Source organism: Lissotriton vulgaris, chromosome 4_1 (assembly GCF_964263255.1).
Source record: "Lissotriton vulgaris chromosome 4_1, aLisVul1.2, whole genome shotgun sequence".
NCBI classification, from domain to species: Eukaryota; Metazoa; Chordata; class Amphibia; order Caudata; family Salamandridae; genus Lissotriton; species Lissotriton vulgaris.
Window position 1 is genome coordinate 317,522,603 of NC_141691.1, and position 22,101 is coordinate 317,544,703.

Here is a 22,101-nt window from a genome sequence, read left to right on the forward strand (position 1 = left end):
GAGGTTGGAGACAAGAGACAGGGTAAGGTGCCCATCCAACTTACAGTCATGGCAGAGGAGTGCAAAAGGGTCCCAGTCCCAACAGAGAGGGATACACCATCTCTAAGGGACGGGGGAACCCCTTGGCTGTTGGTTGATCATAGTCTCTTGGGGGGACCTGGAAATGGACTGGAAGCCGGGATAGGACAGGACAGGCTTGTAGCTTCCGAGGTGGTGACCTTCCCTATGGTACCCACACCGGAAACTCTTGCGTTAGTGTCCTGGAACATTGCTGGGATCAAAAGTCGTATCCATTCTGGTGACTGGCTCGAGTTCACGGACAAATACGATGTCATTTTACTCCAGGAAACCTGGGCTGCCGACCCGTATTTTAAGCAGGGATATGTAAACTTTTATAAAGCAGCCACTCGTAATGTTATTGGGAACCCCAAAGGGCGAGCCTCCGGGGGGTTACTGATCTGGGTGAGACAATCCCTGGGTTATTGCATTTCGGAGATAAGTGTACCAAACCCGGATCTGCTTATTGTTAGGCTGAGAAAGTCTGGCCATCGGGACTTGATTTTGCTAAACATATATGCTCGAGGTCTGCCAGGTGGCCGTACGCCACCATTGTTGGAGGTATTAGAATCTGCTCTGGCCACCCTTGATTGTACCAATGTTTGCCTGCTTGCTGGGGACCTAAATTGTTGTTTTGAACCCCTGTTAGACCCTGGGGATTGTTGGGGTTCTGTGGAGGATGCAGTCTGGGGCATACCTGAGTTGTTGATTTCTAAACCAGTACCTGCCACTGAGGCAGCGGTGAATTGGACGGCCTTTTGTCTAAATAGTGGCTTTCGGGCCTGTAATGGCCGAACCAAATCAGACCAGGGAGCCAACTGTACTTTTGACAACGGGCTAAGAAAAAGCCGTATTGATTACATCTTGCTGAAAGTGGAAGATTGGTCTCTGATGCTGGACATGGAGGTAACCCCCCGCCCAGAAAGCGACCACAATCCCTTGAGTTTGCAATTAAAGATGCCAGGTCTAGCAAGATTAGAAGAACCTGGTATCACTCAGACAGGGGACACCCTCCTAACTAATGATAGGAAGAGGGTAAAATGGTCCAAAATTGTGGGGGATGAGCTATTGAGTAACGAGATTACCAGTGTGGTTAACAATACTCTTAATAAAATGCTGACCCACGCTGTGTTGGGGGATAATACCAGAGAAGCTGACCCTATCCTCAGTCTCCACAATCGTTGCTTTGAGGACTTAAAAATCCTGCTCTCGCAACCTTGCAGACAGGGAAACAATACAGTACCTACCCGTCCCCACAAATGGTATAACAAAAACTGCAGGGAAGCTCATACTGCCCTAGTTAAAGCAGTTAAGTCCCGGAATGCTAGCTTTGTGAAAGCTGCTAGATCATCCTACAGGAAAATACAAGGGGAAGCCAAAAGAGAGTGGGAGGACAAATATTGGTCCGACCTCTTGGTAGCCTCCACGTCTAATAACCCCATCAAATTTTGGGAAATAGTCAAATGGGGGAAGGATCCGGACGGACGTATCCCCACAAACCATGTGCCCCCCGATGAATGGGTGACCTTCTATGCATCTCAGTTCTGTGCAGTCAACCCTATCCCTTCTAGTACATCAGAAGAGACACCCCACCCTACAACCCAAAGTGAGATCGTCATCTTCACAGAAGGAGAGGTTGAGCTTGCACTAAATTGTACCACGCGGGGGAAAGCGCCAGGTATGGACCTTATACCTGCTGACTTGTTCAAAGCTAACCCTACCCTGTGGATACCATACATTGTCATGGTGGCAAACTCCATAGCCGCAGGTGCAGGCATACCCAAATCTTGGAAGGGGGCGGAGATCCTCCCGATCTATAAAAAGGGCAATAGGTCTGATCCGGGTAATTATCGCCCGATTAGTCTTATTGACTCTATCCAAAAACTCATTGCTCGCATGGTCCTGGGCAGGGTCCAGGGATGGATCGAGATGGAGAACATCTTATCCCCAATGCAGGCGGGCTTCAGATCGGGAACCAGCACCATCGACCAGGTGTTCAGATTTTGTCTGATCTACTGGAAGGTGGTGCTGCTTGGCGGTGGTACCATCTACGCAGCGTTCATCGATCTGAAGTCCGCCTTCGATCTCGTACCGAGGGAGAAATTGTGGGGAGTATTGAAGACTTTAGGGATGCCAACAGAACTGCTTGACCTGATAATTAAATTGCATATGGACAACTTTGCCAGGGTAAGATGGGGTGGACAGGGCCAGGTAACAGAACCCTTCCCAGTCACCCGTGGCGTCCGCCAGGGCTGTGTTTTGGCACCTACTCTTTTCCTGTTGTTCATTGATCAAGTTGTAAAATTTTTTGAAATGACCCCAACTGACGCCCCCATGCTGGCTGGACAGCGATTCCCGATGCTCATCTTTGCTGATGACACTCTACTCCTCTCCAGAACACGCAGCGGATTACAGCGGGCCTTGGACCGCTTCGAGGAGTTCTGTGTCATCAGCGACCTTAAGGTGAATGTTGGGAAAACCAAATTCATGGTGCTAACCAAGAACCACCCTGTCCGGAGTACAGTTAGTATGGGCGGAGTTAAATTGGACCAAGTAGAGAACATGACATATTTGGGGGTTATGCTAGATAGTCGCCTGAAATGGAAATCACAAGTTGATGCTCAACATCTTAAACTTGCTCGACTTACTGGCTGCCTACTCAGCGAGCAAAGGAAATCTATTACAAAGCGAGTCACACCAGTCCTTAAAATTTATGACGCAAAAATCAACCCTGCAATTCTATATGGTGCAGATCTGTGGGGCCACAAGGATCTGACGGGTCTGTTTAAAATACAGTGCAAGTTCCTCCGCAACCTTGTTGGCTTGCCGCAGTCGTCCCCCTCTATCCCCCTTTGCTTGGACTTGGGATGCCGTCCAATTAATGAGTTGGCCAGATTTCGACTGGTTGCCTTTTGGAGGCGCCTTTGGACCTCGCCTGATCTTACCCTTTTCGCAAATGGGGTGGTAGAAGTAAGGGCAATTAGTGGTTCGGAAAAAATTCCCTGGTTCCGAATGGTTAAAACCATCCTGACGGATATGGGTTTAGAGCACCTTTGGTTATCCCCAGCAGCTAATGTTTTTCCAACTAAACTGGCATTCAAAGAATTGTACTGGGCCACGCTTCGCTTAAACAGAATAAATGCCTCCAGTTCTACTAGTCTTACTGGCAGGTTTCTCTGTTTCAAGCTGGATCCCATACGTGAACATTATTGGGATACGATTACCAAATCCTCAGACAGGAAACTTTTCCACCAGTTCCGTGTGGGCACATTGCCGTTGAATACATTCACGAAAAATTGGTCCTCTAACACCTTGGACCAATGTAAATGGTGCCCAGGCCAGAAGGAAACCGAGGGCCATTTTCTGTTTGCTTGTCCCAAATATCATGAACCAAGGGCCAAATGGCTAAAACCTCTCTTTCAGAGCCTGCCCATAAGGAAATCAGCAGAGGCTATCCATGTACTAAAAACTAACACACTGGAAATCATCACAGTCTGTACTGCTAAATATCTGGGCTGGGCGTGGATACTCAGGGCAAAATAATAGCTTAAATCCGGACAGAATGAATTTATTTGATATTTATCTGTATTCTTATTACCCTTTGGGGAAGTTGTTGTTTCAGGATTGTCTATAACCATTTAATTCCTTTTATGTATGTGTATTTATTGTTCATTAATTATTGCTGTAATATTGTCTTTTATGGTTTTTTATCAATCGAAATAAAGACTTTAAAACCTGAACCTGGAATTCATCTTCCTGGAGTTGTTTGTCATCAAAACCCAACAATTGTCTGGCATGCTTCAACATATTCTGTAGTTGCACTCCGTGAAAATATCTTCTTCCACAGCCAGCCTCAGGATGTTCCTCATCATCTAGAAGTAGTCTCTCCCTTTTTGCTACTGATTGAGACAGTGATGAAGAAACTGCCACATCAATTATGGCTTGTAAATCAGCCCTACATACTGCTACATTGTCATCTGCAGAGCCAGGGCCTGCTGAAGTATTTTAAACCAGACCCACATTGCCTGTAGATGCTTGTAATTCAGGAACTTCCTGCTTTATGGTGGTTGCTCATAAACCTAATCTTGTCTCACAAGATACTATAGTGCAATTAATGGCCCAGAGTATGTCATCTTGTGCGCTCGTAGTTGGGCACAAGACAAAGTGAATCGGGTAACCCTGCCCTGAAGAAACGCAAATGCTCCCCGCCCCAGGTACTGCACCTGGTCAAGGAATACATATCCCACTGCCAATAGTTACACCTGACCACTGCAGCAGATTGCGGTGAGTAAATAACATTTAAATGAAATGAAGAAACAAAATACTCTTACCATACGGTAACATTTTCTCGGGACTGCAGGTAAGACAAGAAGTTTGTCTGTACTTCAGAACATTTGCCACAAGCCCCTAAGGACTTTGAGGGTCTCCGCTTTACTTATAGGGATAAGTTAGATCAAACACTTAGAGCCTAATTGGACTGTTCACAATATGGAAAACTTTAAATATGGTGAAAAGGCAGGGGCCATCCTAGCACGGAAGATCAAAGGTGACAGAGCTAGGAACAATATCAATAAGCTGATAGTGGATGAGAGCGGTACGGTATCCAGTCATCAGGAAGACATGCAGAGGTGTCTCCGCCACTGATTAATGAGGACCAAAAGGGCTTCTTGCCAGGAAAATTCGTACAGGAACAAATTTTACAACTAATCGGGTGTATTGACCTGGCAGTGGCACGGTCGGTACCCTTGGCGGTAGCCGCTTATGATGCCGCCAAGGCGTTTGACCGTGTGAGTTGGCTGTACCTTTGGGAAACCTTAAAAGTAATGGGCTTTGGTCTTCCGTTTATAAATGTATTAACACGCTGTTATGAAGGTGCGTCAGCTGCCATCTTACTTAACGGACTATTGACTCCAAGTTTTAGAATTCAAAGGGGGACACTAGGGGTGTCCTATTTCACCCTAATTGTTTGATATTTATATTGAGCCTTTGTCTCAAGCATTGAGACTTGATGAGCAGATCACCCCTTTTCAGGTTTCTGATTATAAGTGTAAGCTGGCCCTCTATGCGGACAACCTGCTGGTGTATACCAACAACCCAGTAGAAGTGTTTCCTAGGGTGGAAAACATCTTGGCCGAGTTTGGCCGGTATTCGGGTTACTTAGTCAACTCCTTCAAGACTGAGGTCATGTGCTGGGGAGTGGAGGGTTACACCGGGAGACACTGTGGGGAGTTTAGGTATTTGGGGATTGTTATAACCAATAATATAGAGGATATTCCTACGACGAATCTGAAGAAAGTGTCAAAAGAAATTGAGCACTGTTTCTTGAAATGGCAGAACCTTCCCCTTACTATTTATGGCAGGGTAAAACTGGTGAAAATGGTTATCCTGCTAAAGCTGATATACTTGTTTGGGGCAGTCCCACTGGACTTTCCTGGGAATCTACTGGGGAAAATTCAGAGTAAGATGGGGAGCTTTATATGGGCCAATAAAAACTCCCAGCTATCTTGGAAGAAATTAAAACGGAGATTGATTAAAGGTGGCCTCGCCCTCCCCGTTATATATTTTTATATTCGCTTGCCTTTTTGTTCAAAAATATTTGCTGTCTACTCTCTAGTTCTCCTGGCTCTGATTGGGGGAGGATTTTATATGTTATGGTCCATCTTGAGGGTGGCAATACCGGATGTTTATATAAATTTGGTGCTCCCAGATTTTTCAAAAAGGTTCGGTTGAAAATAATGAGGTCAGCACTCAGGGTGTGGCAAAACTTGAAAATGAAGTGGGGAATAAGGTATTATTCCAACTTTGCCCCTAATTTGGATTCCCATGGGCTTCCCGCCTGCCTAAATGACATCTTGGCTATTCCAATCAGGAGGGCGGGAATTGCCATCTGGTCCGATTTAATATCACTGGAAGGAGTACATCCATGGGAGGTGTTAAAGGGTAAGATAGGGGACTCTTTTTCCCGCTTCAAGTATTTGCAAATATGTTCTTGGTTTGCTGCCGAGAGAGACCTTACAGGAGGAAACTGGGAGATTGAGAATACACTACAAAATGCAAATCCCCAAAAAAAGGAGGTAGGGATATGGTACATTGCGTTAATTGATGCAGAGGATTTAGAACTTCCTCCCCCTATACGGTATGGAATTTATCAGCTTTGGAGGACGTTTCTGCCGATTTGTTTTTTCTCTCCCTTCATAATCTATATAAATACGTCAAATCAGCCTCTTTAAAGAAGAATCCTTTTTTTGTTGTGAATAGATTGTACTGTACCCCCCAAAATTGCTAGGTTTGTGTTAAACGTAGCTCCGAAATGTCCTAGGTGTGGTTTAGTGGAGGCGGACGATTTGCATATGTTTTTTTTAGTGTGGAGCCCTAAAGGTATTTTGGGGAAATGTGGGGAGGGCATTGGAGGGCGTTTTTAAAGTTAAGATTAATCTTAACCTGTTATTAGTTTTTTTCGGCATTGAGAATAATCTTATAAATCAACTATCTAACAAATCGATTGGTTTATTCCTCTGCTTGATATTAGCAGCTCGTAGAGAGATTTGCAGGTTGTGGAAAGATCCTGAGCCACCGCAATATGAGATCTGGTTGAGGGCAGTATTGAGTATGGCGAGATTGGACCAAGGCGAAGGGACCATTAAATATCTGGGGTAGAGAAATGAGGTTGGTCTAAGTACCCGCGGTCCAATGATTACACCAAGCCTCGCACAAATGAAGCTGGCCTGGTCGGCATAAAAGCGAATGCAAGAGCATGGACCCAGGGCGCCCAGTTAGGAAGAAGGTTTTTTTCTATGCGAATTTGCAGAAGCTTAAGGTGAAATGAGGACTATGAAAAAAAAAAAGACAAGAAGTTTGCGGTGAAGGGGAGGGTCATTTATTCTCATAAGTTGTGCTAGTTTGATAAAAATAAAAGATCGTTTGGGAGCATTTCCGTTGGGAGGTGGGATAGCCTCATGAGCAAGGGTTAAAACGAGGAGGACAGATGTGGGGGTAATATAATGTAGTCTAAGGTTTTCTGCCCTTGCAGACACAAACATTCCTGAGGCAAGGTAAGCAGCCAAAGACCAGCTCATAGAGCAGAAACTATATGAAAACCCTGCAGAAAGTGGATCGATATTGAACGTGTAACACTCCCTGTGGTACATGCACAATGTGCATTTGCGAATATTGGTTATGCCATGCCTCTGTGTTGGAAAAAGGCCCACTCTGCAGTGTCACACCCAAACATTTTGCCTTCCTCCTCCACTTTTTCTGAACTCGTTCTTGCTGGGCTTAGAACTCTGAGCACTTCACCATTGGTAGCCAGTGCTAACGTGCATGTACTCTCTCCCTAAAACATGGTAATATCACAGCTCACCACTCATGGGGGCTGATGTATCACTGCTGCTGTGTTGATCAGGAACAGCGCATCGCCGCCACTGCGTGGATCGGCGCCAGTGCATCGCCTCGACTGCACTTCGCATCCTAGACATCAACAGCATCAAGATTAAGGTACTTTTGTTCAGCGGGCCTCTCTGGGTCCCTGAACCTGGCCTGCGCTCCATCGTGGTGGGCCTGGGCTTTTTACTTTTTCCCGGTCCGGCACGACCAGATATCCAAAAAAGCGCTTATTGCTTCTAAGAGCTATTTTACAGTTTATTCTTTAAAAATTAATATCTTGGGTTTTACTTATTGGATTTCTGTTATTTTGGTCTTGTTGTATTTATTAAATTAAACTCGATTTTTCTAACCTTGTGTGAAATCTTTTAGTGTGGTGCTTTCACTGTTTTACTGTTTCAAGTGTTGCACAAATTCTTTACACCTTGCCTCTAAGTTAAGTCTGACTGCTGTGTGCCAAGCAACTTGAGGGTGAGCACAGGTTAATTTAGAGTTTGTCAGCTTCCTACCCTGTCGAGGATTGTGGTTGCTTCTTGACTAGAGCTCGTACCCCAGTCAACCTACAACCCAATTTCTAACACTTTCAAACTGCGTAGTCAAATATAACATGTTATATGAAACAAGTATACTAAGAAAGTGATGTTCACCCATGCATTAGTACAGTTCTAAAAGTAGTAGGAGCTAGAGACATCTTGTGGTGACATTACAGAAGTCTATTGCCCCTCCTGCTCTGGCGGTTGTGGATAAAAAAAAAGGACTACACACACATGTTGAGCCTCAAAAGAAACAGGAGTTTTTGCCCAAATGGTGTTTCCAAGTAGAACACAAAGCTTGTACTAACTTTTTAGTTTTTTCCCTAAACTAATTTCACAAGGTCAAACATGTAAAAATCTGCATGAATTTTCAGCTGGAAACAGAGGAAAATGTGTTGTATTACTATGCTATCTTTCATTCCGACTTTCAGATTGTAGATTAGGATAGTAATACTGCACTAGATACAACAGCATACTGTGGTCCATTTTTAGGGTTGAGCCTGCAAGAGCTTGCAAGACACTCTTGTATACAGAAAAGAGCTTGAAGCCCACCCGTTGCTTACCATTTGTTGGCTTGTGTGGCACTATTCATCAACGCAAGCCTAACACCATTTCCATTCTTCGCTGTGGAGCAGGGATCAAACACTGATTGAAGCAACTTTTACAGTACCCCTCCGCTGCTTCCGATGTGATTGAGGTACTATTTTGTTCTTTTAAACTTTTAGGGCCCTGCAAACAGAAGGCATGGCTGGCAGGAGGACAAACTAAACTGTAAAGATTTTTTTTTTACTATAGATAACTTTCTTCTATTTTGGCAAGTCTTCTTTTCTATTTTTGCAATCATGTTTTCTATTATTTTTGATTGTGGGCGCTGTTTTCAAAAGATGAGGATTATGTTACTGCAAAGCAACATTGTTTCTTTCTGATGTGCAATTGCTGAAATGATGCTGTAACACATAATCAAGAAGTACACCCCAATCCACCATACTCCAATCCACCCAATCCAATCCACACCAATCCACCCAATCCAATTCATACCAGACAAATCCAATCCATCCCAATCCAATGCAAACCACTCACCCCAATCCAATCCATTCCAATCAACCACACTCCAATCCTCGCAACCCACCCCGCCCCACTCCAATCTCGCCCCACTCCATCCAAAACAATCTGCCACACTCCAATCTAAAACAATCTGCCCCACTTCAAAACAATTAATCCCGCTCTAATCTTCCCCACCCAATCCAAACAACCTGCCCCACTAAATTCAAAACAATCTATCCCACTTCAATCTTCCCCACTCCAATCCAAAACAATCTGCCCGCTCTCCATCCAAAACAATCCGCCTCACTTCAAAACAATTTATCCCACTCCAATCCAAAACAATCTGTCCCACCCAATCCAAAACAATCTGCCCCACTAAATCCAAAATAATCTGCCCCACTCAATCAAAACACAGTTTTACCCTCTTCAATCTGCCCCATTCCAATCCAAAACAATCTGCCCTCCAATCCAAACAAATGTACCAATACGAATAAGCATATCTTCCGCTTGCATTGAAAACCTTTGTTTTCCAATGCTTAAAGTTTAAGAATAGATATGCAACTTTTCAAATAAAATCATGTGCATTTCCATGCATAGGCCGTGTGGGGAACGGCACTCACACAGCTGTGGAAGCAACAAGCTTGTGGCAAATGTGAGGCAGCGTAACCAAAATTCATTTTTTTTATTACAATACCGTAAGTTAAATAAATACGTATACTAGAGAAAATTCAGCCAATAATAAACAGATACATTATAAAAGGAAAAATGAAAATGCATATATCAATGTAAGAAACTACTATTAATATCATTTGATACATAAAGATAACAAACAATTCAGACTAAATCTTGACCAGTCTCGCTGGCTTTTTTCCAATAAAAGACCGGGGCCAAAATACACTTTCCTAGTTTTTTGTGCCCTCCGTCCCTTCCTTTCATATGCCTCCTTTTCAAAATGAAACATAGGCAAAAAGCCATGCAAACCATTGCTAAAAAGTGGGGGGTGTTCAGATCCAAGCAAGCAGAAGAAATGCAGATTCTTACCACCACTATGGCCAAAAACAAAAAAGTTGATGTATCCCTGTCATTCCTTCACTAGTTGACCCAGCAACATTAGTTCAGCTATAAACCTTACTTTATTTTCAGGAAATGAATTAAAAAAGTTAATCTATCCTTCTTCCGGATTTCTAAAAGCAGACAAGTAGAAAATAAATGCATAATATCTGCTTCTGTACTACAATTGTTTTATAATGTTGTGTCTGTAACCAGACGGACCACAAAATGGGTGAACTATTTTTGATGGGTCTAAAAAACTGACACTGTTTACACCTCATTTTTGTTTCCATTTATAACGGTGCTTCTCGAGATTATCCGGCATCAGTTATTCAGCCCTATATATATTTGACTGATAGTGCATCACTTGTGATCCCTTATTACATCCATTATAGGGTCCGCACTAAATCCTCTTAACCCCCTTTCTTCCTAACTAAAAAACTCCGTACTTGCAAATATTTAAAAAAATCTTTCTAATCAACCCTATAATTAATACGAACTTCCTCAAATGACATTATTCCATCTGCATGAATACGATCCCTCATCTTCCAAATTCCTAGGTCCTCCCAGCGTGACATAACTGCATCATCGAATATTTCTGGCATTGCTGGGTTCCTGAAAAGCGGTGTATAAAAATTCATCCTCCCTAACCCTAACTTTCTCTTTACAGCTACCCATAACCAAAATTCCAACCAGCACCGCTCATGACTACTGTGTGCGTAACCTCATTAATATTCATGAGGTAGGACAATTTGCGACCCATTAAAAATCGCAAGTATGAAAAAAAATGTAATTCAAAAGAAATAGGGATTTTCCAAAAAGCTATTTGGAAATCTCTATTCCTACATCTGACCCCAAGAGCTGTAGACCCTAGTCCATGCCTCAGACTGGAATGGCCTATATAAAATGTTAAACCTATCTGAGTATGAGGTTACATGTTCTCAAACAGGACACATTGAATGTTAAAATGATTTCTTTCAATTAACCTTCATAAGAACCATGTCAGCATTCTCAAACAATCAATCAATCAGAAAATTTGTAGAGCGCGCTACTCACCCGCTAGGGTCTCAAGGCGATGGGGGGAGGGGGAGTCGCTACAGCTCGAACAGCCAGGTTTTGAGTTGTTTCCTGAAGGAGAGATGATCCTGTGTCAGCCGTAGGTGGGTGGGGAGGGAGTTCCATGTCTTGGCCGCCAGGTAGGAGAAGGATCTTCCTCCGGCGGTGGATCTGCGAATTCATGGGACGGTGGCGATGGCGAGGCTGGCGGATCGAAGCTGGCGAGTAGGTGTGTAGAATGCGAGGCGCCTGTTGAGGTGTTTGGGGCCCATGTCGTGGAGAGCCTTGTGTGCGTGGGTGAGGAGTCTGAACGTGATCCTCTTGTTGACGGGGAGCCAGTGCAGATCTCTCAGATAGGCAGAGATGTGGCTGTTACGAGGGATGTCCAGGATGAGTCATGCAGAGGCGTTCTGTATGCGCTGGAGTCTTTTCTGGTGTTTGGCTGTGGTTCCAGCGTAGGGGGTGTTCCCGTAGTCCAGTCGGCTGGTGACGAGGGCCTGGGTGACCGTCTTCCTGGTTTCGGTGGAGATCCACCGGAAGATCTTTCGGAGCATGCGCAGGGTGTTGAAGCAGGATGACGAGACGGCGTTGACTTGCTTGGACATCGTGAGGGAGGAGCGTTCTGAAACTAAATATACCCTTTCTCTCGAATTAACTTGTGATTTTGAAATTGGATTGATTTAATGACCCTTTTCCACAACTTAAAAGGGCACAAAGAATATTTTTTCATGTGAAAATCTGCATGTGTAGAGTTTTGCAACCTACTGGCTATAAGTGTAGTATTGACAGGCAATAGGGAAGTGCACAAGAAAACATGTTTGCTACTTTTAATACCCATACCTTGGATTTTCTAATATCACTTGCAGAGAAAAAGAAATGTTTTTTAAAAAATATTATTTTCCATCAAAACCTCAAAATGATGTTCTTTTCAATGCACCAGTCATTGAAAATTTTAAACAATTTTATACACGCTGAGCCCTTCACGAAGACTTGTTTATAAGAAGGGATGACTTACTGTTGCACTGCTCCTGGCTTACATGTGAGTTTTAGGAGTTAGTCAAGAGTACTCCAGACTTGCTCATGGAATCCAGGAGTACTACAAGAATGAGTCACAGCAAAATCATTTTGACTCATGCTTGCTCGTACTAATATGAAGTTTTATTCAAATTTGTGATCAGATTTCTACCTTTTTTCTGCCTTCATCTTACTGATAAACTACCTTGGGCTGCACATGACATAGGATAAATATAATAAATATAAACAAAATGTACACCTTCGCATTGGCATGGGTTGAATGTACACCAAAAGACTGTAGATTGAAACAATGTCACAGTTTTTAGGTCGAGCCTAGGCAGCGCGCATGTGCTGTCTGCAAGACCTGTTGTTATCTCCTCTATCAGCTTTTGGCATGCCCATGATTTGCCATTTGTTAGATGCTGTGCCATTTAGAAATACAGTGTTTTTAATGGTGCATTGGGTCTGAGTCTCCAACCTTTGCATGCTTGGGTCACGCCCAGGCGATTTCACTTATTGCTTGCTTGCATTGGCCATCCCAATACATCCTGGTTCTCCCTGATCATCCTGATTTGCCTTTTTATTTTGTAGGCTATCAACAACGTTTTAAGCTTTCGAACCTTTTCACGGAGCAATGCTCTGTTCGGGAGCTGCAAAGTGGCAAATTCTGTCAGGTAGGTGTTGAGCTATGCCAATAGCTATTCCTAAAAAAAATGCAAGACCTATTGCATGTCTAATGCTTGTTTCTCTTGGACTTTCCTTATACAGATCTTGCAAACTGTCATGCTGATGCAACCCACAGAGAAAGAAGGGCATCCTTAGCTTGCTTTGAGGAAAGACAAGACGTGTTATCTCATGTTCCATAGAAAAACCAAGCCAGCCACAAGGATTCTGCCAGTATTATCACTTCTACAAGAACATACCGAGCCAATAATGCCTAGGGAAAGTGAGGCAAAGAGAAGGTCAAGGGGGTAATTCGGAGGTTGACAGTAAGATACCTCCAACCTAAAACAATACATGCTTCATCCTGCCAAGCTCACTGGGGCATATTACCAAGCAATAGCGATAATTATCGCTATTGCTTGGTTAGAGACAAAAATTTACCGCTAAGCTGCGGCAATTTTTATCGCAAATATATACCAAGGTTTATCGCAAATGCGATAAAAATCGGCCGCAATGCATGAATATCGCTGAAAAGTCAGCGATATTCATGCATTACCAAGCTAATGCTCTTAGCCATGTTATCCACCTCCCATTGGATAACATGGCTAAGAACTGCTCAGGGCAGGTGTTAGCTTTTGGAGATATTCGCGCTTAGCGCGAATATCTCCAAAAGTTGGTAATAGGAGATAGCGATGTTAGCGACTGTTTCCAGTCGCTAACATCTTGGCACGCCCACTTTGCATGTCATTAGTGATAAATATCACTGACATGCAAAGTGGGGCCCAAGATGGTCGCTATCTCCTACTAGCTGTCGCTAACTGGTGTTAGACCTAGCTGTCGCTAACTGGTGTTAGCGACAGCTAGGTAATAGGGAGATAATTTTATCTCCGCTTTCTTGGCTTTTAAAGCCAAAAAAGCGGAGATAAACCCCCTTGATAATATGCCCCACTGGTCCTTGCCTTATTTAGAGGTGGTTGCACCTCTGAGTTTCTCACAGCAGAGTGCCGGGTCCAGTAGCGTAACATAAGCCCACACAGGCCTGCGGTGTGGTGCTACGAGCTCCAAGGGGCCCCCTTGGCAAAAGTACTAGGTAGTGAGCCAGGGCCCTCCTCCGGGCACTTTCCAGGGGGGCCCGGCTCTTGTAGGTTTTGTTACGACACTGGTCTGGCTGCTTCGCCTTGGCTGTGCTTCTGACAATCCAAGGAAAGATGGTGCCACCAGGAGAAAAGCCTTAATGTTCTCTATACGCAGAGAAAAAACGTTTCTGGAAAACAGAAAAAATCTCAACGGCCCGTCATGGCATGGCAGGCTGCTGAAACTTTCCGGTCGAATCAGTGCGGAGCCTAAAATATCTTAAAGTTCCACAGGTCTGGTGAATAAAGGGCATCTGACACCTCAGTGGTCCACCAGCCACAACCTGATTCAAGTTCTACATCTTGAAATCCATCCTACTCCATGACCTGAAGACTTGGCGTCTCTGTGTGAGGCAATGTGCAGATAATGCTCACGTTACATACTAGGGTTCAAATAAATATATGTAGTGCATTTCTATTCAATTATCTTCTCATTGCAAGGAGGTGTCTTGTCTGTCGACTGTTACTATGCAAGGATCATTATCTGCTTTTTGCTCATTTTCCTCTATTACATTTGGTGATATTATGATTCCCTGTCAAGAATGATCTGCCGATAAAATGCTTAAACTATAAAGGCATTTCCTTCGTAAAAACAGCTATGTTTATTGATGGCAGTTGCAAACTATATCATCAAAACGTTTGAAAGTAAGGCTGCTGTGTCAGTGAGTTACCTGATGCACGGCAGGGTGGATATCTCTGAGTCATCTGATGTGTCTCAGAGGTGGCTGACCCACGCATGATCTGCTTTGGTTTGTTTTTAGTCTAACTGTCCTGTTGTCCACATGAACAAAGACTTATAGTACATTTAATACAGATGGACATAATGATTTTCAAATAATTAAAAAATGCGTACCTTGATTCTCGATCATCTGAAACAGTCAGTTGCAATACAAAAATATCGGTGTTTGCGAAAGCAACAGAAAGCTGAAAACAAAAGAAAAGAAAGTGATTTAGAGTTTAAACTCAAAGTTTCTATTATTAAAGTACTTGAAAGATTTTCTTTCGGTAGTAAAGTTAAAATTGAAAGAATTATAAGCACAATTTAGAATTTTTAAACTATCTATTTAAGGTAATGTTTTACCCCCTCCCTCCACTGTAGTTGTATTTAAATGAAAATTACCCTTACAGATTGTTCTGCCATTATGCAAAGAACCCCTTTTTTCATTGATGTAAATTGGTTCCTTAATAAGGAAATCACTGCCCGATTCATCAAGCTAAATTGCGCTCGCAAAGGGCCAGATTCTGAGAATCTGGCCCTTTGCGAGTGCAATTTTTGCATTTGGGATTCATCATCCCAAAAGCAAAATCGCTATTTGCGAAATTGCATATTTGCGAGGAATTGGATTTAAGGAATCTCTATTAGAGATTCCTTAAATGCAATTCATTAACCAATTTGAAAATGCGAATTCGCAATAATTGGTCGCTATTTACCACGAAGTCTGACTTCGTGGTAAATAGCGAAAAATTTGAAAAAAGCACTTTAGTGCATTTTTCTCTTTTGCATGTTACACACACACATGTCCTTTGGACATGGGTGTGCGCAACAACTGTGTAAATGTGCATTTCAGGGGTGCTACAGGGTGTCCTTTGGACACCCCTGGCACCCTTGAAATCACTCTCTTATTTGCGATTAGCAAATTGCTAATCGCAAATAAGGAATACTCCCCATTCATTCCTATGGCCCTTTAGACCCATAGGAATGAATGGGGAGTTATTCCTTATTTGCGATTAGCAATTTGCTAATCGCAAATAAGGAAGATGTAGGAATCGCAATATTTTTTGCAATTCCTACATGAATCCCGTTTTGCAAGTCCTTAATAGCGATTCCTTATGAATCGCTATTAAAGACTCGCAAAACGGGTCTTTGATGAATCTAGCCGTCAGTCTCTAAGGTTATACCAAAATATCTTAGGCAGAAAACAAGAAGTTGTGGTATCTATTGATCTTTGAGATACATGTAGTATCTTGCTGGGGTCTGCAGACATCTTTATCCCAGGAACAGAATAAAAGAAATATTGTAATTACGTTTTTTGTGAAAAAAGATTCTATATTAGCACTTTCAAGTTTGTATTCTACCTATCCTTGACAGTTTTTAGATCTGGCCGGAGAAAGCTTCAGCTGTATGCCAGAGGGGGGCAGAGACATAAAGGATTTCTCTTTCAGACATAGGGCCTAATTTAGATGTTGTTGTTTTGCAGCCTCAGTGGTTCCAAGTACTCCCGCCCTATTCAGATGTTGGGGCTATAGACAAAGGACTGCCACTGTGGTAGTCTTCACTGCTGGATAACAGCACTCCGTCGCCTTCAGATTAGATGTGCCAGTTGTCCTGGTGGCAAAGTCCTGACGTAGTGAGGTTCATCATTATCTTACTATACATATAAGTTGTGAATGTGTTAATATGTAGATATAGGTAAAGTGTAATTACATTTCTTTACATATAGCAGTGCGAACAACATACACACACTATTGAATGTACAGCCACAGGCACTACAAGCACAACACCCACAATCACCACTCAAAATAAATATTTGTAATGTGTCAATACTCATCTGTTCATTTTACTATGATAAGTTGTAGGATGAACGAATATGCATGACAAATGAAAATATTGCAAGTGAGAAAAATGTAAAAATACACAAGGTGAAAACAGATGTTACCATACGTTTCATAGTGAGGCAAATGACACTGAAGCCTACCTTAGGATTCAGTGTCACTTGCCTCACTATGCTCCCAACAACAACAGGGTTGCTGAGCGTCATGGTTAAGTAGCAGCAGCACATGAAGGACCCTAACAATGTGGTTCAAGATTGAAATCGAAGTGGGAAACTGAAAAAAGGTACGTTTTCATCTCTTTTTCTTTCATTCTTTGTCTTGCCCATGGGGCTCTCAATGGTACAGGTGCTGAGGGTCTTAGGTCACTTATCCACCTTTATTCTCCTGGCCGATCCCTTCGCTCCTCCAATAAAAATCTTCTGGAGGTCCCTAGGTTTGTAAAAGCCAAATGGGGAGGTAGAGCATTCTCTACTGTTGCACCCAGGCTATGGAATTCCCTTTCCCCTGAACTCTGAGGGCAACCTTCATTCGCCTTGTTTCACAAAGCATTGAAAACCTGGCTTTTTTCCGAAGTGTATTTGTAAAGAGTCCTCATTGGTGCTTATACATTAGTTGACCTGCCTAGGCGCCTTGATGCCCTTATGCTATGTTGCGTGTTAAAAGACTCCCTTCATTCATTCATTCATTCATTCCGCCAACTCAAGTTTGGAAGTTTCCCTGCCACAGTTGCCTCAAAGGAAAGGCACACCATAATCTGGATGGCGGTATTCTTGCATGACTCCCACCAACAACTACTTCTGCCTCTGATGGCGCCGAAACGGAAGCAAGATCCTGGTGGCGTCGGCGGGACTCCGACGATCTTACCCCCAAACACACACAAACATCTAAATACAGTGGGCGGACCGCGAAGTCAGCGGATGGGAAAACAGTTGAAAAAAGCAACTGCACTTCTGGATCCGCCAACATCTAAATCAGGCCCATAGTTTGAAGCTGCGCTTAGAACTGTACTGCATGTGTAGCAGCTACAGCACCTAAGCATGTGCAGGAGAAGCATCTTTATGAGTCTGTGCTTAGTACACCACCATCACATCTCTGAGCCTCACTACTGCATCCAGTTGTGCAATGTAGCCAAAAAACAGAAAAAATAAAAAAAAGCTCTATAAGGTCAAAGTTCAGAATCTTAATTGGCAGACTTCCTGGAATCAAGAGTTTCGCTATTCCATTAGTAAACCTGAGGGACTGGGACATTTCACTTTGTATGTGGCAGGTGCATTTTACCAGACTTCCCAACAAATCTTGTTGTAGGTAACTCTGAAGTGAATAATTTCCCTTAAGTGATGCTTTGAAGTCATAGCATTAGCAGATGTGTACACTGCGAATATACATAGATTCTATACTTGGGTGTGCCTTTTATAGAATACACTAATCTGGTTTAAAATACATAAATAAACAACAACATATTTAATCTCCCCACTTGCAGGGTTTAGAAGAATGAAAATGATGGATCCTATTGTTTTTTGTGGCTTGCTGTGGGAGCAAGACAGGGTATCCCTGCTTGCCTCTGGCCATGCACACATTCACACTTTTAAGACTATGGGGTTGATTAGGATGGCGGACGGACCGGAGTCCAACCACCATCCCTGTGGAAACCTGACAGTCCGCCATACATGTGGCGGCAAGGGCAGAAGAAAGGCCCCCGCAGCCCCCGCGGTGCGGGGGGCCCCCTCACTCAGGAGACAGCAAGCAAGCCTCTTCAAGTCTTCTTCATGACTTGAATAGTGCGCAGCGCAGGGCCTCCCCATAATGTAAATGGCAGTAATGTGAAAGGAAAGGTGTACGTGTAAATGACGATTTAATTAAAATATGGATATTTTCAGACGAATGAGAGCAACCAGTCAGCAAAGCTGCCACGAGGAAGCAATAATATTTTAGGCGCTTTGTTTAAAGTGACTAAACCTGACTAATATACGGGCTCTTGTGTGACTGCTGGATTGCGTGCCTGGATTCATTGGAACTGCTGCATCATTTCACTTGCCAATACAGGCTCTGTTTCCTTGTAGTTGAGCCTTTTTGCAAAGTGGGCATAAATTATTTCCTGTGCAGGAATCTGACTACTTCTCCTGAAAACTTCCAGTTACAGTCCACAATCACAGGGTAGAGTAATTGCGCTTTTGTTTAAACAATTAGCTTTCCCATGTGTGACTCATAGACGAACAATAGTGCATACATTTTCTCCAGACTCCCTGAACTTGAGTTTTCACTGTGCTCAGTGTGAAATTCTGTGACAGTTGAATAACGAGACTGACTCCTCTGTACTTTATTGCTATATCTTTCTTTGCATTCCTTGCTATTACTTATTGATCAAGTACTAGTGAAACTTACCTCACACCATACTGGCAATATGCTATCTTAGCTTAAAAAGCACTTTACTCGTCCTGCCTCCGGCCCATCACCTCAACAGAAGTGGTATCAAGGTTGTAGGGCAGGGAGAATTCTGCACTACTGGAGCCTAGCGTCGATATTAGGACACCACATCTGACCCCACCCGAAGAAAGATAATACAACCGCCTTAAAGAGAAAACCTCCTTTGAACTTGGACCTCCTCTGGTAGTGTTGCTCTTACAATGAGGTAGTTGTTAGAGTTGCTCTATGTCTTTTGGTGAAGAAGGTGTGTGACTCGTGCGGTCACGTGACACCAAGAGATATGTTATTTAAAAACGACTGACCGGTATCTCCAGAGATTTTAGGGGATTTTAAATGATGACTTCCTAACATTCAATGTTTTGCTACTCTTCTATAGGAATGCCTACATGAAGATCTAAACTGAAATGCCACTGGTTCTTGTACCGCCTAAACATTGAAACAATTTTGTGAAAATGTCAGGGTATCCGATTCCCTACGATTGCAGATTGACTTAAACATCATCATAGCACTGAACAACACACACAATGGTTATTAACACCATCGACGCTTATGGTTTTCCCCCCCTGTGCTGAAAATCTGGAATTCCTACTAATCATGACGAGCTCAGCTCGGCATGAGTGTACGAGATGTGTACCTCATGACGAGCTGAGCTCGTCATGAGCGTCGAAGGTGTTAACCTTGTTGTATCAGAATCAATAACATGATGTATAATCAAGATATGCTAGTGGATCTCAGACCAAACAAACACATGTATTTCATGATTAAATAGGTAACATATTGTCTTTTCTGAGACATGTCATATGTGCATTCTCATTTTCAGCACACTGCATGATTATCTTAGGGCCAGTGCAGGAATAAGGCGAGGCGACAGGCACGCAGATTTTGGAATCACTGGACAGCAGCGGCTGCTACAATTAAAATGGTGGGGCAGCGTGGAGCAAATAATAGAAAATAAATGCACTTACCAGCTTCTCCTGCTGCCGCTCAATCTTCCGGATGCCTTGGTGCTCCTCTTCAGGAAGTCCTGGGCCAACACAGGCTCCCAGACTCACCACCCTCGGAGAGTCTGGGAACCTGTTTTGGCTGCTGCTCTTATGCTGTGAGAACAACACCTGGGTTGGTCTGAGCGGCCTGGTTAGGTGCTCGTGAAGGGACTGGGGGCCTATGCCATTTCTCCACCCAGCTGTACAATACATCTGGATGGAGAAATTCTAAGTGCACATGTCTGTTTGACAGGCCTAAGACAACCAGCCAAGCCAACATGTGCACTTACAAGTGCCCGCCACTTCTCCCAGTCCCTTGCTAGTATTGAGAGGATTGCCTGGCCCCAACAGCGTAACATAAGCCCCCACAGCGCCTGCGGTGCAGGGGGGCTCTGAACTCCAGGGGGCTCACTCAGCAAAAGTGGTAGGTTGTGGGCTGGGGAGAAAGGGCCCCTCAATGTACTTTGCAGGGGGGGCCCCAAGTTTCGTTATGCCACTGTATGGTGGTCCCATACCACAAATCAGGATGTGCCCGCCACCATGGCGGACACATTCTGTAGTTTAGCACCCACCGCGATGTTAAAATGCCTGCCACTTGATGCAGTGACATGTTGTACCCCCAAAGTGCACCCCACTTCCCCCCAACACAAGGGGGGGGCTGGAATGGGCCCCCGTACCAAAACTCCACATGCCTTCCCATGGCGGCGAAGGGATAGTTTTTACATGTATCCTAATTTGGTGGACTGTGCCTGCTAGGCATCGCCACCATTATAGGCACCCGAAAATGTCCGCCAGGCAATTGGAAAGATTGCTGGCGGCTGACGGTCTTTGCGTCCGCTGGGGACGCAGTCAGGTTCCCACCGCCATCGTAATCTGGTGGTGGGAAAAATATGTTTGATGGCGGAAGTACCGCCACCGCAGGGCCAGCAGTTGCCACCGCCGGCCCTGTGATAGCGGTCCTTTCGCTCTCCTAATCACCCCCTATATTTGAAGCTTTTCAAGGGTTGCAGAGAGAGCATGTTTTTTAACTACTTCAGATTTTGCTGTCATATGTGACACAGGATAAGGGAAACTTAACAAAAGTGAGACACGTTGTGGAGACCTACAACCGGTAGGATCGTCCACCAAACTACAGCATTTGAAGATGAGTGTGATGCATGGGGTGAATACAGAAAGCACCTTGGGATCATTCTGATCACACTCACTGGATGTGCACATCTGTAATCAAGGGAGTAGCAAGACAAGTCTTGTCCAGACTGCAAATCGTCCAAAACTCGGCGGCTAGAGCCATATTCGGCCTGCCAAGGAGAGCCAGCGCCTCAGTGCTGCTTAAAAGGCTGCACTGGCTACCTATCTCGAGTAGAATTAGGTTCAAAATCCTCACTTTGGCATTCAAAGCCCTTCATTCTATTGGCCCCGGCTACATTAGGATGCGCATTGCTCCCTATGTTCCGCGGAGGATGTTGCGGTCTGCCTATTTGGCAAAAATGGTAGTTCCTGCTGTGAAACGAGTCCGGATGGGAGGCCGGTCCTTCCAATATGTGGCGGCTCGTCTGTGGAATGAGCTCCCTCTCTCCCTCCGTAAAGCCAATAATCTTCTGGCTTTCAGGAAGGAGCTGAAGACCGTGCTTTTCTCTACATGATCTCTGTGACTGCTGCGCCTCTGCTTTGCTGTTTTCTGAGTTTTTCAGGCCTCTTTGCTAAAGCGCCGGGACACCCCTCGGGGTAGCTGTGCGCTCTAAAAGTACGGCTATAACATAACATAACAATTAAACATACTTTTAATCAGACCTAGTGCGCACAGCTATTAAATTCCTAAAAAGAGTTCCTTTCACATCACCTTTCCTTTATCCATCCATTTAGCCTTCAGTCTATTCATCCATAAATGTCCATACTTTCACCTTCACATATACCCACCCTTCCCCCATCCATCTATCTTTTCAACCATCCACCCATCAATATGTTCACATATCAATCAATCTTTAACCATCCATTCATTCTCTTCATCTGTGCATTCTTCAATAATCTCACCCATTCACATTTTCACCAGTCAATCCTCTTCCATCGAGTAATTCATTCACCCATTCATCCTACCTCTCACCTTTCTTCCATCTTTCACTTCACGTTTCCTTCCTGTCATTCTTGCTTTCTCCTTCCCTTCTTTTTTTACCATAGTATCTGCCCATCTTTGTGGTCCCATCCTTACTTTTT

At 43.9% G+C, this 22,101-nt stretch overlaps 1 protein-coding gene across 2 annotated transcripts in view; it reads right to left on the reverse strand.

Moving 5' to 3' along the window:
• The window catches only part of ADGRG4 (adhesion G protein-coupled receptor G4), a 1,454,718-nt gene that overhangs the window by 988,135 nt on the left and 444,482 nt on the right, over positions 1-22,101 (reverse strand). For both annotated transcript variants that reach the window (XM_086918649.1, XM_086918650.1), the window contains exon 8: positions 14,784-14,854. In XM_086918649.1, the coding sequence (XP_086774775.1) occupies positions 14,784-14,854 (71 nt within the window). The remainder of the gene's footprint in view (positions 1-14,783; positions 14,855-22,101) is intronic.